This window comes from Limanda limanda, chromosome 15 (assembly GCF_963576545.1).
Source record: "Limanda limanda chromosome 15, fLimLim1.1, whole genome shotgun sequence".
Lineage (NCBI taxonomy): Eukaryota > Metazoa > Chordata > Actinopteri > Pleuronectiformes > Pleuronectidae > Limanda > Limanda limanda.
The window spans coordinates 885,335-902,374 of record NC_083650.1 but is presented as its reverse complement, the minus strand read 5'-3'; the positions used below and the strand labels follow the sequence as shown (position 1 = coordinate 902,374).

The 17,040-nt window shown below is 39.1% G+C and overlaps 1 protein-coding gene across 1 annotated transcript in view; it reads right to left on the bottom strand.

Annotated features, from left to right (window-relative positions):
* Positions 1–17,040, bottom strand: part of piezo1 (piezo type mechanosensitive ion channel component 1 (Er blood group)) — a 79,293-nt gene that overhangs the window by 55,997 nt on the left and 6,256 nt on the right. The window contains exon 3 of the mRNA XM_061087090.1: positions 647–742. Coding sequence (XP_060943073.1) covers positions 647–742 — 96 coding nt within the window. The remainder of the gene's footprint in view (positions 1–646; positions 743–17,040) is intronic.

Here is a 17,040-nt window from a genome sequence, read left to right as displayed (position 1 = left end):
AAGCGCAAGCTAGGACTCAATGTCAATGTTGTTCTTTTTGTTCTTAAATAAATAAATGTTGTTCTATTGAAAATAAATGTTCTCAAAAACAATTTCTTGCATTTTTTTTAGTTGCCTAGGAAAACACCCAAAACAGCCCATTTTCATATTTGTCACATGCTGTGTTCCACCTCTAAATCTCAATGAATTTTCCCAAAACTTTGCAAAAGTAATTTTTATGTGTGTCCGAACAAAATACAACCCCAGACGGTTTGATATGTTTAGATTTAATTTTTGCATTGCAATTTGATGCACTGGGTGTTACAATCGCATTTAAATCTAAACCTCTTAACCTTAAATTCAATAATTAATCCCATTGAAAATCTTCAAAGTGCAGAAACATGACAACTGCTGCTGGCAGATGGACGCCATCACTGAATATTCACTTCTCTGTCAGCTACAGAGGTAGAACTACAACACAAAGAGCAAGAAAATTATCTTTGCCACCTGAAACTCATATCACCTTATATCTGTACAGTTGATTACAAGACACAGGACAGAAAGTGCCTCCAGGAGTTAGAGTAACTGGAATAATGTGACACCCTGCAGTCCAAAGAAAACAAATAGGTGCAAAATGCCATAATAATTCATAGACAGATGGGCTTACCTCGGATTGTGTGTTTATTAGGACAGAGGAACCACGGCAGCAGCAGCAGGTAGAGGAAATACACCAGAGACAGGATGTTGTAGCGAAAAAGACAAGCTGCAAGACAACAAACAATGTATTTAAAGCACAGCAATTATTCAGACATACATTCACACATGTATCTGCGACTGCATGTATGACAAGTGGCATTATATATTCCCATAATCCCTGATCTTAAAAGAAACATGTAGTTGAGGTATGAACCAGTCATTAGCTGATAATTACTACTAGAGACTGAAAACAAACTCTAGACCCCATGTTGTTATAGCTGCGCCTTTCCATCAAATGGAAACATTTCACAAATCTCATCCCTCTTTTCTTTTTCAAATCACCACAATTTTTCACTAATTTATACCAGATAGTTTATTTCCTATCGAACCAAACCAGACCAGACATTCATGTGTTATGTCACATTGTTTTTTCTTGACACTGAAAAAAGACCGGATTTGTTGCCTGCCATTTCTTTTGATAGCTGTGATAGCTCATTATCTCGATTATAAGTTGTGCACCTTATAATAATTTGACCCTTTTTTTAACAACTAAATTATTTTGACGTATTTTGGATCTCGGTGAATCTCTCTGGTCATGCTTCAGACAAAGTTAACCAACTCAACCTCAGGGATCTTAACTTTGTTTCCTGAAGTCTCTACAGAGTGTGAGCATGTTATTCAGAGTGTGTAAGAAATACTAAGATAGACTTAATGTCAATCTTCTGTCTCTGTCATTAACTATTGTTAATGTGAACAACCTGTCAACCTATTTTCTCCTGCTGCTCAATCTCTAGTCTAATCCCTACCATGTACTGTATGTCCTTATTGCTGCTGTTGAATACTGTGTCTACACTGGCAGCATAATGACAGCCGCAGCTGTTGTATATACAGGATACCAAGATCAGAATGGATGATACTGTACGTCACTTGTGCGTTGGCAGCGCAAAGAGCCCAACACATGGTCATGGTCATTAAGGAAAAAGACATGAGGGACTTTTCATACTGATACATGACAAAAAAGGCAGAAGTGCACCTATGAACTTTTCTTCCCTAGCACTGAGGTTATTTCCTGGACTTCCCCGATTCTGTATCTTGGTGACTTGCCTCTGGCCCAAGAGGGAGTAAAGGCACAGTAGAGGGTGTGGACGATGTGAAAGCACACTCCAATCCTGTGTTTTTGCATGGTCCACTGCTCACCAGCATGTACGTATTAAAAGTAAAGAAACTGAACTGGTAGTTGTACCTTTGGCATTTTTGTAAATAAGACAAAAAGACCTCAAACAAAATAATGCTCCACAACACATCCAAATGACAGAGTGACAAGTATAAAAAGTGTTTGTTTAACAGACCAATCCTAGATGGTAAAAAGGATCTCTGACACAGACAGAGTGTAGCACTTGTACCAGTAACCTGCACCTTCTTCCTCATAGCAAAATCTCATATTCACCAGAGAAAGGACGTGACACATCACCGAGGACTAGCTGCGCATTCCTTTTCTTTGTATTGCGCTTAAGACATCAATGTTTCCAATGATGGCCTTGATTCTGATGCCTCTTCTTACAGCCACCTGAAGGCCTGTTCTATCTGCTGTCTCACAGGAGATATTATACGTATTGTCAGACCACAATTACATATATGGCATAGCCACTGGTTACAACCTGCGCCACCAGCAGCAAACATCTGAATAATGAACATCAACATTTTCAATAAATATTCTCAGGTTTTTACTATATTCTTTGTAACTATGTTTTTTTATTTCGTTACCGGCTTGCTTGCTAAATTGTCCAGTGAAATCACATTGAACACCGAGAATACTGTGAACATGACTCATGTTAACAACGAGCTCTGAGTTCCAGCCAGAGTCTGGTAATGGTAACACCTGCAGCTCCGCATGTCACTGCGTAGATCAACATGATGGGATAGCAGGGATTACAGTTGCACTGCAATGTGAAGATTAAGCAGATGACTTCTTTATCACGTTTTTGCATCCTGTCCACACATTTCTATTGACTTCATCATCTGGACTGTATCACCCCTTTAGATAATGTTTTATGAGGTGCTGCTTGCTTGAAGGAATTAAGACAATCTGGCAATATTAAGACCTGGAAATAAAGAAAATGTGAAGGTTTATTTCCTCCTGTTAAACACATGATTTGATAATTTTTAGCTCACCCATGATAAAGGAGTAGATTCATCTCAGCCTACTTAGATCTCAGTTTTCAACAAAGAAGTGACAGGTTTACGACACAAGTTGCCATCTGGCCCAAGTTTATTTGAAGTGCACATCACCCAAAGAATCTCTGTTCAAATTACAGGATAAAACATTACACTGTTCACATCACATAACTATGAGAAACCATGTGTACACAGACAAACACACACTCACTCATAGAGGCAGAACTTATTATCAGAGCAAAACCAGTCACCCAGTCTGTTACATTTGGGAGGAGGTATAGAATAGGTTCCTATAATAGGACAGTAGAGCCAGCAGAGCCTACACTTGTTGAAGTCATGTTTACATTATTTCCCCTAAAGAGCACACTGTACATTCATGTCATTTATTACCTCCATGATTTCTCTGCACTTCACAGCAGATTCTTGTTTTATATAGTCAACTACTGGCCACTTACAGACAGTCTGACAAGTTGGATTAAAATCGATCGACTCTATAACATCGGAGGGTCTTTTTTTAGGCCGTTTTACCTTGAGCTTGAGGACCCGTAGTTTGAAATCCTAGAGCGAAAGTGTCCTTTTTTATTGTTGGTTTTTACATTATTGAATAAACTCTAGTTTGCCTGCCCTAGCTGCCATTAAATGAAATAAATCAAGATCATGAAATCAAAATATCATGTAAGGTAATTGTTAATCTGTAGTCATACTGTTCCTTATCATTTAATATTGATATTAATACACTGCCGACATTTTACAGTATTTATCACATAGTACAGTCTATCCACAGTTGAATTATTTAGTAGTTTTTAAAAAATACTAACAAGTATTCTTTAACATTAATACATTCCACTAGTAATGTGAGGATCATTCAAATAGGATCCAATACTTGTGTCCCTCTCACTGACCTTAAAAGAACAGCCCATCATGGTACCACTGTCTTAATGTTGTCTTTTGTCTTCACTTAACTATGTTTGTCCATACGGCATTGTCTTTATTAAACTGTTCACACTGAACACAGAGAGTATGCCTGGAGAAAGAAACTTGTTCTTTGGACACCCTCCGGCGTTCATGTCTGAAGATGGCTCTGGAGTGCTGCACAGCCTGTTTTTGTGTAGGTCTTAAGCTACCTGTTCAATCAGATAGGGCGGGACTCTTGCCCCTATAAGCAACAAAATGGAAAAAGAAGCTTCTTGTGGCCTTGTTCTTGTCCTGAGCTGTATGATGTGTCATACAGAAACTATTACCACAAAGACAGAAGAACCCATGTGTGGGAGCAGATCTACCAGACATGTTGGTGTTGAGTGTTATACTTACCCAAGCTCATCGTTTTTTGATCAAGCACTGGAATGAAAGGCTATAATAAATCTCTTTCTCACTTTCCTGCTCTGTGCTATTTTGATCGTAAAAAATTAAAACTGTTAACTGTTATCGGGTACTGTTTTTGCAACTGGGGCCGTATTGCCCCTCATGGGGCATGAAGATGGTTAAGTGAAACGTATCATATGTTAAAAGGGCTTGCCATAAACAATGGCAATATTTAGCATCTCATCATGTTAAATACAATATGTAAGCCTCCACGATGTAGCTACATAAACACAATGCACAGCAGCAGCACTGTGCTTATTTCAATGAATCCTCATAAATTTGACAATGATGCTGATGTATGACTACAACTACAAAAAAGATGATCCTGTCATTTGCTGCTATATTTGTGATTCGCTGAAGATGATTCGTACTGACTTGGGTGACATCACAGAACTTGAAAGTCAGCTAACAATTTGACATCAACCCATGCTGTTATTCATTGCAACAAATATTCATTTTAGATTTTAAATTTTCATTATGGATCCTCAAAGGATGTCATCTGATCTTGAAGTGAGCTTTTTTTGAAAGCCAACATTAGGCAGGTATCTTCATTTATACACACATAGTATCAAAACTGAACAGGCATCTCTGCTCAACCCATTTGTGTTGAAGTTGAAATATTTGGACAGGACAAACTTTATACTTGGCGCTCCAAGATTTAAAAGAACTCATTCTCCCTCTTGTCCATCTCTCTCTGTATAACTTTATGGCAGATAAAGAATCAAACACATGAGCTCATTGTTATTTCCTCTGGTTGCTACAGCATAAATCATATTGTGTTCCTTCCTGTCTGCAGGACTGCATGAGATCAAACCAGTAGCAGACTGTAACCATTATGTTTCCTACCGGAGAAATCACAGTCTGTTAAGCTCGTCACCTCTGTAGCTTTTTCTTTTTTTTTCAACAAAAACCCAAACTGACACCAGTCAAGGACATTTCAAGAGTGGAGGACAATAATACACATATTAAGATAAACTATTGTTAAGTGTCCATCTAACTGTAAGTCTCTTGATTAAGTCATTTATTAAGGCCAAGGTGTTGCAATCTGTAGAAAGACACTCACCAAACAAACCCAACCCTGAAACCACAACTGAAACTGCAGGATAGGAAAGCTACTGCAGCGCAGCCTGACTCAGATCTGTTCCTGCTCCTGCTCTGAGTTCCCTGTCTCTGATGCATTCCACTCTCTTTGTCTCTCCTTTGTTTCCTGTTCCTGACTCTCACCAGATTTCAAGCAAATGCCACAAATAACTTACATTCAACCATATTTCTACTGATAGTAAAAGCCTGGTCAAATAAATCCAAATGTATTTTTGTATATAAACTTGTATATATTTTCACCACTGAAGGCCTTTCTGTCTGACTGTTATGCAGCGTCATAGTTTCCTCTCATTTTTAACCTGCTACACTAACTCTTTACAACTAAACACTTGATTTATTCTGACAGATTTTTCAGAAATCTGGGATAAGTGAAAAATTGTTTTATTTTAATCTGCTTTCCTCACTGGAGAATTAATTAATCTCATCAGATATTACAAATGAAAATATGAATGGATTTTCTTACATGACAAAGCTCATTAAAATGTTCAGCTCATTCTGAATTAGAAAATTCAGGGAAACCCCTGTAAATCCTCTTAGGCTGAAGCATTGAACAGTGTTGGCCTTCACAGGGAGAAGGCATTTCCTCTCTTCTATATGTGACTCATGGTGTAGGTCATCTGATATGGGGGTGAAATGCCATGTCAATTTGGCCATTTATATGCTGCTACATGCAGAATATAAATGTCAGTCTGTGAGCTTCCTCAACAACAGGATGGGAACTGCTGCCCCACCCTATATGCTGAATATTGCTGAAGTAACTACTTAGTCATTCTTTATGCATCCAAAATATGAAATGATGGCATGGAGGCTGTGGCTCAGGAGTCAGCTCCTTCAGTCCCCATGCCAAAGTGTCCTTGGAAAAGTATATAGCCCCTGATGTCTATTCCGTAAGTCAGGATCCAATTTACTTAATACACATCACACAATTATGCACACTGCCATTTCTGTAGCTAAATGCTGTTCATTTATTTATTAATCGACACTTTATTAATAATTAATTTATTAATTTAGAATAAAAAATACTTTTATGACTTAAACGTACTAGTTAAAAATGCTTCAACAGATAAACAAAGGCTTGTGTGTAGTTTATATTATATTATAAGTTTTATATAACTTCTGCTGAAGTTGTTTTCCAGGCCTGTCCCTGCAGCCTGACCTCCTTAATTGTAAGGGGAAGACCTTATTGTCTTTAAATAAATGTCAGTTCCCACACTCAGTACAAGCTGAAACTAACGGCGTTCCACCCTAGTTAATCATCAAACACACCCTAAAATGATGTCTATGGACAAACATGATAACACAGTCTATTAACCACAGCATTTATCTCCCCATACCACTCTGCCCTGTCTGTTTCTCATGGTCCATCTACAGCTCTTATATTCAGATGCTGTTTTTATGACATGCTACAATAGTTTGCATCGTTTTTCTAAATGTCTTCAGTGGCACACTATGGCAGGAGATGTTGCAACACTTTATTTCAGATCTCGGTCTCACTTCCTCTAAGCACATTCCCTCTGTTGCTGTCATTTACTGCACATGCTTCTCTGTGTCACATTTTGTAAATACGAGAGCACTTGATTCAGCCTGCTGTCTATGCACTCTGCACTGAACAAAACTTCAGACATGACTTGCAGACTTCTGGATAATTGTGTCTAGACACATGCACAACGCAGCAGGGGTTTCCTGCTTAGACACGTTCACAGAAGCAACACTTTCATCAGCTGAGGTGTGACGCAGAAGACACAGGCAGGATGTAACTTATTAATTCCGCTGTCACGTGTTGTGTCCGCTCACCCCCCCCCTGCTCACAGGGAATTCAGCAGAGGACCTACTGCAGAATCTCCAGAGGATCTCAGGAGTTAAGTCCATGTCTGAAAGCAGCTTAAGATCATTATATTTATCTGTGAATGAATGCACAATTTCAATTAAAAAGATGAGGCTATAAGAATAGTTTATCTTGAAGACGAAAGAGCTATTCAACCATGATTCCGATCAGAACAGTGTCAGAGCTTATTATATTTTACTAGTGTACATTTAATTGATCTTTACTATTTTGCCACTAAGATTCCAACAAGAGACTTTCCTTGTTGGTATATGAGGTATATTTCAAACCTAAAGTGATTTGGCCTGTGAGTAGCTGAGGATGAAACAGGAAGGTCCACTTGTTACAGGATGAAGTTAATTAGCAGCATTTGGATGTGGACCTTTCTACTCTTACAGAAAAGTGAAAGCCATTAAAAGTTTCCAATTCTCACCATCTGAAACCTCAATATGAAATAAAGTTAAAGAAAACTGATCAGATATGCACAAGAACAGTCAATTACACTACAGCTGGACTTAGCAAAAGGAAAATTAGAGCTTGAGTTCAACTCAGACCATAATCAATATGTATCGCTTTCTTTTTTTTAAAAAGAGTACAAATATCTTAGGATGACAAAATGGTGCCATACAAATAGAAGACACAGACGAAGAGTGTCAATGTGCTTTAAACAAAAAAATTTGATCTCTGCACATCCTGCCTCTGCCTGCTGTGCCACCCCTCGCCGGAACGCTCTGGAGATTTCTATGTTGTTGCGAACATCTGAGCAGAGTATATCCCGCTGCACTGTTCATGTGTGAAAACTTCTGGGCCCCAATCTGCATATGTTCATGTCTGAAAATGTCTTATGATATTAGTTTGAGGTGAAGCACTGGATGAGGAACAACAGATGATGTATTCAGTTTTTACACCTGCATTGGTCTCTCACATGAGATCTTTACACTTTTGAATGACTACAGGAGAGTGCTGTGCAGTATGTATTGTTGTTCATACTATATGTGGATAATGTAACAGATTGTTAATTGAGTAGAAACTGAAGATATTTCAATTGCATTTGAGGATCTGATGAATGAATTTGTCTGCTTCAGTCGTTTATCAATTAGCGTGAACGAACTCTTCAGCTTTACATTTCTTATCTATTTTAATTAGTTCAACTGCAGTCACTTCCTGTCCTCTGTGATGTTCACCTGGAATGATAAGATGTGTATGTTAAGGATAAATAGAAAGTGTCAGATTGTGGTGACACAGTTTTGAACTTCAGCATTTTAGGTGGACTGATGATTGTTTTCAGACATGATGTCTAAACACACAAAGCTTGAGACTGTAACCGGTGTCAACTCCACACTGACATTTGCAAACACTTTCACTGTATATATTTCCTTTTAGCTATCTATTAATAGAAAACCAAATAACCCCATTTCCCTACTATACAATAAACACAGGAGAGTGTGTGTGTGCAGGATGCATCATGCGCTGTGCGTAGGGAACCAAGTGCCAGAGGGGGCACCAACGCGTACCTTTTTATGGTGGTTTAGTGGAGTTATGCTAGTTATTTTGTATAAATCCAGTCTCTCTTGCAAACTGACCTCACTGCTGTGGGTCCTTCCATGCTGAATGAAAGGTTCAATGTGATACAGTAGTTCATCCAAATGGGACACATGGATATGGGCTTTTCCCTTCCAACAGTCATACAGCTTTTCCTAAGATGCGAAACACTGCAGTCAACTCTGGGCTGTGCGCGTAGACATGTCGGTTTGTCACATGAAGGTAGAAATGGCTGATTTCTTCTGTGTGTGTTTCAAATTATGGTCCAAATAAGATAGAACTGAAAAAATATGCAATTCTAGCTATATTTAACAGGGGAAATAAAAAAGTGGCTAAACATATCGTGAATGGTAAAACTAATTCAACAGTTACGAGTTTACACCCTTGAACATATGGGAGTTTTGTAGGTTTGAGAGTTTGAGTTTATTACCAGCAGACGGCATGATTTATACAACAGCTAATCATAACTGAAAACGTTCATTTCTACACACATTCCACGGTCCCTCTGTGCCTCACTGCAACACCATCATGACCAACAGCTACTGTATATTTAGGCTTTATGTAGACTGGAAGTGTGTGTGTGTGTGTGTGTGTGTGTGTGTGTGTGTGTGTGTGTGTGTGTGTGTGTGTGTGTGTGTGTGTGTGTGTGTGTGTGTGTGTGTGTGTGTGTGTGTGTCTGTGTGCGTGCGTGCGTGCGTGCGTGTGTGCGTGCGTGCATGCGTGTGTGTGGGAGCCTCCGCGTTCCTCCTCTCTTCTCCCAGTCTGTAATCAGAGTGGATCAGTCATGTTGCTCTCTAAAGTTCAATCTGCCTGTTCGGTTCATATGTGTTTAATGCTGTTCCAGGAATTTTTAACCTGCCCTCCAAACATCATGCCTCCGTGCCTATTTTTCTTGTCACCGTTTCTCTTGATTGGATTTCTGAATGTTTATTACCATGGTTCCAGGTCTCAACTGTGAGCAGATATTTCAGCCTCATCAGCTCCACAGTACTGTCTGCAACTTCTGGCATAAGCAACAGTCAGCACCATTAAAACATTGGGCTTTGGACATCTCAACATAGCATGAAGAAAGCAGAATCTGATGACAGCCATAATAACATTTTACGAGACTGAAGTATGTAAGAATGGAGCCATTTGGGTTCAAGTTGTAAAACTAGTTGGTGAATGACTGTAGATGAGTCACAGGCAAGCAGATAGGGAAGACATGGGATCGACCTGCCGACCTCCTTGTTGGAGGACAGCCGCTCTACCCCTCAGCCACAGCCGCCCCTACCCGTCGAGATACCCACTCACCTGGGCTGACTGGTATTCATGGTGCAATGTGGTACATTTGACAAGGAGCAGAATGGCTAATTGCGATGACCAATCATTATTTCAAGGTACATAGGCTATTTGTGTATTGTCCTGAGAGAAATTCTAATTCATAGGCTGAGGCTTAGCGTGTCCGATGATGATACTTTCAGCTCCATGTGTTTGGTGTGCTGTGGCTCAGGCTCAGCAACTTTTTCACAAACCTGTCACATACAGTAGGTTGGTGGTTCAATCCCGAGCTCCTCTCCATGACAAAGTGTCCTTGAGCAAGACATTGAAGCCTAACATCTGTTCTGTCAGAGTGAATGATATGTGTTTACAAAAGGGAATAGTTGAGACAAAAATATAATATATTGCAGTCAATTTACAAGCTCCAAGTTACAGACGGCTCCCTAGTGTTCATTTAAATACTGAATTTGCTTCTCTGGATCCTGCAGATAAGAAAATATGAAACCACAACACGCCGTGAACTGCCTGTAAAATGTGGATTGCACACCTTAGCCTGTATAGTGAATATCTGCAGGGCAATGCCCAGGCATGCTGAAATGTGCTCTGAGCGATGGTTGGCAAAATAAAAGTAACCGCAGTCATGTCATTGTCATAGATACTAGTTTATCTATCATCTCTGTTCAACAGAGACATTTTACATATAATTATTTATTACTTATAATTACACTTATAGTGCAGTCAGTTCTATTTCAGTTCTGTCTCATTCTACACTCCACTTGCACTGGAAAAACCAACAGGTCAGCTGTGGAACTCATCACGAATGAAAAGTGAGGGTATACATGTGATGAAGGTGGTTTTTTGAAATGGAACAGTATCTCTCTCTCTCTCTCTCTCTCTCTCTCTCTCTCTCTCTCTCTCTCGCTCTCTCTCTTTCTATTTTCATTTAAGTACATTCAGTCCAGCTTTCCTGTTTTTGTGGAAAGATAATGGGCATACACTCATTCTACCTCCCTCCCTCTCTCTGTCAAACACACACACACACACACACACACCGAGAGAGAGAGAGAGAGAGAGAGAGAGAGAGAGAGAGAGAGAGAGAGAGAGAGAGAGAGAGAGAGAGAGAGAGAGAGAGAGAGAGAGAGAGAGAGAACCTGATCACACAGTGTGTTATGACGCTGCTGAGGGTAATTTATTGATAGTTGATGTTAAAATTATTTGTCCCCTGTGTGCATGATAACACTGAGCTGGCTGCAGGGTTCCCACTGTCGCCCATGTGTTCATTTCCACAGCTTCCATGACAGTAAAAACAAACACAACACATGTGCATGACGTGATTACAGAGGCTTCAGCTCACTGGCAGTGATCAGAGAGAAATCTGAACTGCAGAGCCACTGAAAATTCCAAAGGGAAAATGTCTTCATTTGCAGCCAACTGTATCTATGTTCACAAAAGCTTCTTGTCCAAAAGGAAGATCATCAAATACTATAAACGGTCTGAATATACACTGTGATGTACTTAGCCTACATTGCATCGGTGTTTATTCTCATATTGTCAGTGTTGAAGATGCAGTGCATACACATACCACAAATCTAAAGGTATCTTGCTGTTTGTATCTTATTATAACTATAATTGTCCAATAAAGGCAAAAAGGCAAAAATCAAAACAAAGATGATCAAAACAAATGATAGAAGTATTGATCGTTTGGCGATGTCAATTATATGTTACATTACTTCAATCATAATTCTTATGTATCTCATGTTACAAATGACAATATCATTAGGTAAATATCAGCAATGTTTGCACCACCTGGGTCCTATGTATAAAACAGTGCGTGGGACTAAAAGTGTACGTGCGCACAAAAGCCGTAAATGGCGCACGCAAAAGGAAATTCCGATATATAATACTGTGTGCACGCACACCTCAACGGTAATGTTCACTTTATAAATCACATTGCACCTGGATACGTTCGAACGCGGAGCTGCCTCATACTCCGCCCTATACACGCCCACTTTCAACCATAAATTCTCAATGCAAAGCGCGGCATGAATATTAAATTATGCTGCTGACCAATGGGTTTCCACCGTGAGTCATGACAGAGTCACGGCATCACGGCATGATTTTATGGGATAGCAGTGATGTCAACAATAAAGCAAATACACTGACACTCTGCTGTTGCTGCAGATATTACTGTAAGTGAGAATGAAGACGATAGAAAGAACGGAGCGAAACACACTCAGAATATTAGGGAACTTGTTGTATCTCATGTTCGTATTTTAATCAAAATAGTTTAAGCAAAACTGCTAGATTATTAAATTCAGAAACAGCTGTGATGTCCCCAATCTATAGAATTTATTTTGTGTTTGTACTGGGATGGTTCGGTTCCGACAGTCAATCTGTGCGATACTGGAGTCAGTTTAGCACAAAGATCACAGATCTACACATCAATGGATCCTAACCTCCAAATTATTTGGAAAGTGAAAAGTTTTTATTTATTTTTTGGAAAGTGATCTCCTTGCGCTCAGTGCGCCTGATGGTAGAGTCATGTTTACTGCAGCGATTTGATGATACACGCACAGTGTTAGAAGATAATATAAAAACTATTAATGACCGTGCTGTTTAATGGTATCTGAACATAATTTGCTGTAAGTTGTTTTTTATATTTTCCAATTGTAAGGTTCGTGTGGAAAAGATATGCACAACTTAAGCTGTTGGTTTTAATGTAAATGATGAAGTCGATCAATAATCAGTCTGAAGTTCACCACCTCACGTCTGCATCGCCACTTTCCAATCTCCAAAATGTTCGTACACACAAGTTAGTTTTTCGTTTGCGTGAGAAGTGGCGTATGTACGTTTCAGGCCCCGTTTTGTGCGTACAGATATGAATGAGAGACAGATCTAGAACTTTTCTATATAAAAAATGCCCTGAGAAGACATGATTTGTCGGTATATCAATTTATGTGACTTGTCTGCACTTACAAAATGAAAGATAAAATATATTTTTGCTAGAAAAGTTAAAAGTTAAAAGGACTTCTGAACTCAACCAATCTCATGATTTAAAAAAAATCACGGCTGATCATAGTCAGTCAAGGAACAGGACACATGTTAATACAAACATGCTATCTCTAACACACACAAACCCACCTCTCTCTGAGTTAAAGAGGGAATAAGGTAATAAGCAGAGTGAGTATAGTAAAGCAGAGAGGTGTAACTCGCACCAATACTGAGACATGACTTTTGATAGTTCCAAATTGTCTTGTTTCTCATACATCTGTATATCAATAATTCTGAAACTGAGGCCGCAACTGTGATACAAATATCTATGATTGTAAAGCTCCAAATTATAATGTTATTAAGCTCTGTAACAGACAGCAATTTTTTCAGTGTGTACCCTGCCTCTTGCCCAATATCAGCTGAGATTGGCTTCAGCCCCCCTAAGACCATTAAAGAATAAGCGTTATAGTGTAGTATACTTCTGTCAAATGGTCGTGTTTGGATATTAAAAGTCTGACACAGACCAGAAAACTGTACTTGGCAAAGTAAGACCAGAGATCGGTCGCCACAACAGACTCAAAAAACCACTAGCTAATGTACCACCTACACAAAAATGTGCGAGTCAGATGAGAAACTCTCCAGTAGAATCCTTAACGTAAATGGCAAACTCAGACGTAACAAGAGGTTTTTACCTGAGAAACCAAATATTTGTTTGTTTGTTTCACACTAATGGAGATTAGTGTAAAATACCAAATGTAAATACGCTGGGGTGAGCACGGATGTTAATTTACATCCATTTTCCTCATGCAGGTGGAAAACAAATAGAGAACATGAGACGGTAAATTGTTACGGTAAGTAACAATAACAGGCAGCAGTATACAAATAAACAATAGAAAACAGGACAATACATATCAGACTCAAGTCCCATTTGACAAAGAGTCAATAAGATGGAAGGAGACAGCTGCTGTTACAACCTAACATCTGTAAAGACATGGACCCAGTTTACAATGTTGAGAAAATGTTGAAGTAATGGTGGACGGCCCTATTGTTCCTTATCAGTTCCACATTTATTACACTCATACCTGCAAACCTTTCAAACCCAGTTTAGTCTATACAGTGTATAGTCACCAAGCAGTAACCAAGAGGTACAACATCCTAATAAAACATGCTAACACTTGCTTTGGAACCAATTTCAGGTGTGAGCTCACAATACTATCAAGTATTTCCAATCCAGTCCGTCTTTTTAAGTGTTCCCAAGGTACAGAGCTGACGCTTTCCACATGTCTGAGACATTCTCTCTGATAGCTGACGCAGGACTCCTGTCCACTCTGTATATATTATATGGTTAGTGTCAGCAGCCAAAAATGGCATTCTTTGTCAAGGATGTCTGTGTTCACTTCAAATCCATAGATTTAATCTCACACTGAACAACTACTAAGAGAAACCTGCTGACCTGTGATAATTATTCACATATACCCCAGTATAGAGGATAAGTAAACAACTTTTGTCCTGGTTTGTATTTAAATGTCATCTACATTTCCGCAAGAGTCATTTTTGTGGTCAGATATTCCATGAGTTAATGCTCCATTACATACAGGCCAGTCAGAGCCTTGGAGTAGACACTGTCCTGGCTCTAAACTCGCCAAACATGCCACATTCTCTGCATGCTGGCTCAAACATGCACCGGTATCTCTTTAACAAAAACTGCAGAAGAAAAAGAAGCTAGCACGTAGGAAAATCTGACTTAGCTCTGCAAAGTCAAAAAAAGTCTGTACAGTTTACTATGGATAGGAAGAACCGGGAGAAAGGCTTAAAGTCATTTTCCTGATGATGTTGATATGAAACACCAAACTGTGCCCTGCCTTATTTCTGAACAGAGAAAAAACTTCTCATCTTCCTCCTCTCTCTGGCTGCCTCCCACACACCCCACAGCTCACACACACTCCGAGTATTTCTCACTGAGCCATGAAGTCTTGTTAAACTGCTCTGGTGTGCAATGGCTCTGACTCACTGGCGTAGCACCTCTCACATACAACGCACAGTCGCACACACAACTGTCTTTGTAAGGCCAGTTATTGTTTTTAACTGGAATGAGTGATTCACATCCAGCTTTCTCTCTCCTGATACACAAAGGACAGGCTACACTGTGTCTTTGTACCACTGCCCTTTATGTCTCCTTCACCTTCAAATCTATTAACCCCACTGAGGTAAAATTAGTCTCCTGTGTGTGGGCTACATCACTTCTTAGTTCTTAAATTCATAACATTGTTCTCAAGCGTGTGCAAACTTCACTCGGTTGTCCTACAAGTCTTGTTAAGTTGTGTTTCACAATTTTTTCATAATTGTGACTAAGATACAGGATTGAATGGTGACTGCTCATCTTTGACCACCTTCATTGATGTTGTCCATCACCACCAATCCACTACATCATGTCAGTGCATCATTGCTACAGAAATGAAGAAGCCTTCATTGTGGCGGCATCTCACTTGAAAAACCAAACAGTCCCCCTGTAATGTATGCATGTATGGGAGTTTACTTTTTAACTACTTTGCTTTACCTAGATACAATAGTCAAAATATCACTTTAGACTAAAGTCTAAAAAGAATCTCCAGCTTTATAGATAGCAAAATATCTTCGCTATTCAGCAACTATCAATAAACCTCAACATTGGAAAAACTAAACTAAAGCCAAATATAAATTGCGCCGCCATTAGTCCTGAGGCATTGCTCCACTCAGAACAGGGGCTGTGCTCCTTGTAATATTCTCGTTTTGCTTATATAACCCAACATAAACCACAGATATTTCTATAAGTGTGTTGGACTGTACTGGAGGAATGACCAGTATTCTTTCAAAACATATTCTCCCACTGTTCTTAAATCTCCCATAGTTCAGCTATTTACATAATTTTCATTAACTGATGAAATCATTCATTTGACCCTTGTGTCCTAAGTGACGGTCTTAGGTATCTGCAGTGAGTATGTTTTCATTAATTTGTTTCCTTACATTTTGACATATATATCTGTATCAATAAAAGCAAGCAACACACGTGGTCACACGACCAGACATGTACGACAAATCCATGTGAACAATACTGTCAACCGTTTTTTGGATACAAAACAAGCTTTTCCGATGGTCATCGTGAAAACAAAATTTTGAGGGGGTGGGACACATTTAGAGCAGGGGGCATAAAATTGAAAGAAATTCATGACGAAATTTCTTGCAATTTGGTATATGTAATGTAATCAAAGACTCTGGCCTCAAAGATATATATTATTAATACTCGACACAATTATTTTTTTTAAGAGAAGATCGATTATAAAGCCACAGATGGAATGAGTGTGCCAACAATTTAACAGACACATTTTCCAACACAAAATATAGGGCACAGTTTTAGCCCAAGATCAAAGCTCAGATCTATTTAAAAGACTGCTCCTTCTCACCACAGAAGCTAGCTACATTGGTCTGTAACCACACCCAACACATGCTGGTATAATAACACAAGGGAGAGTTAAATGTACATATGTTACAATGAAGGGAAATATCCTGTCTATAAAGCTGACTGACCTGAAGCAGCATCAACCTCCTGATGAAGGCATAGCCTGGGCTTTCTGTAATTTTTTTAAAAGCACCAGATTTTCCTCTGCATCTTGACCTGGACAAATCAAATGGAGCTCAGTGCTAATACTTTCAGGTCACTGCCTGAAATGCCCCTGAATAAGGACACAACTAACAACAGTAAGAGTTAAACCATTATCTATTGACATTACAGGAGGATTAATTTACTGTGATTGTGACATACCTGCGACTTCTAGCCACCATTTAAGCTGGCAGCACTCTGGTTCACTTGCTGATGCTAACAGGCTAATCACGCTTACTGTTGGCTACTTGATATTCTTAGACTAATCTAAATAATGAATCAAATATCAATCAATCAATCAAATTTTATTTCTATAGCCCATACTGACAAATCACAATTTGTATCATGGGACTGAACAAGGTGTGACATCCTCTGCCCTTATACCTCAACAAGAGAAAGGAAAAACTACAACAAGAAAAACTATTTACAGGGGACAAAAATGTAGAAACCTCAGAGAGAGCCACATGTGAGGGAT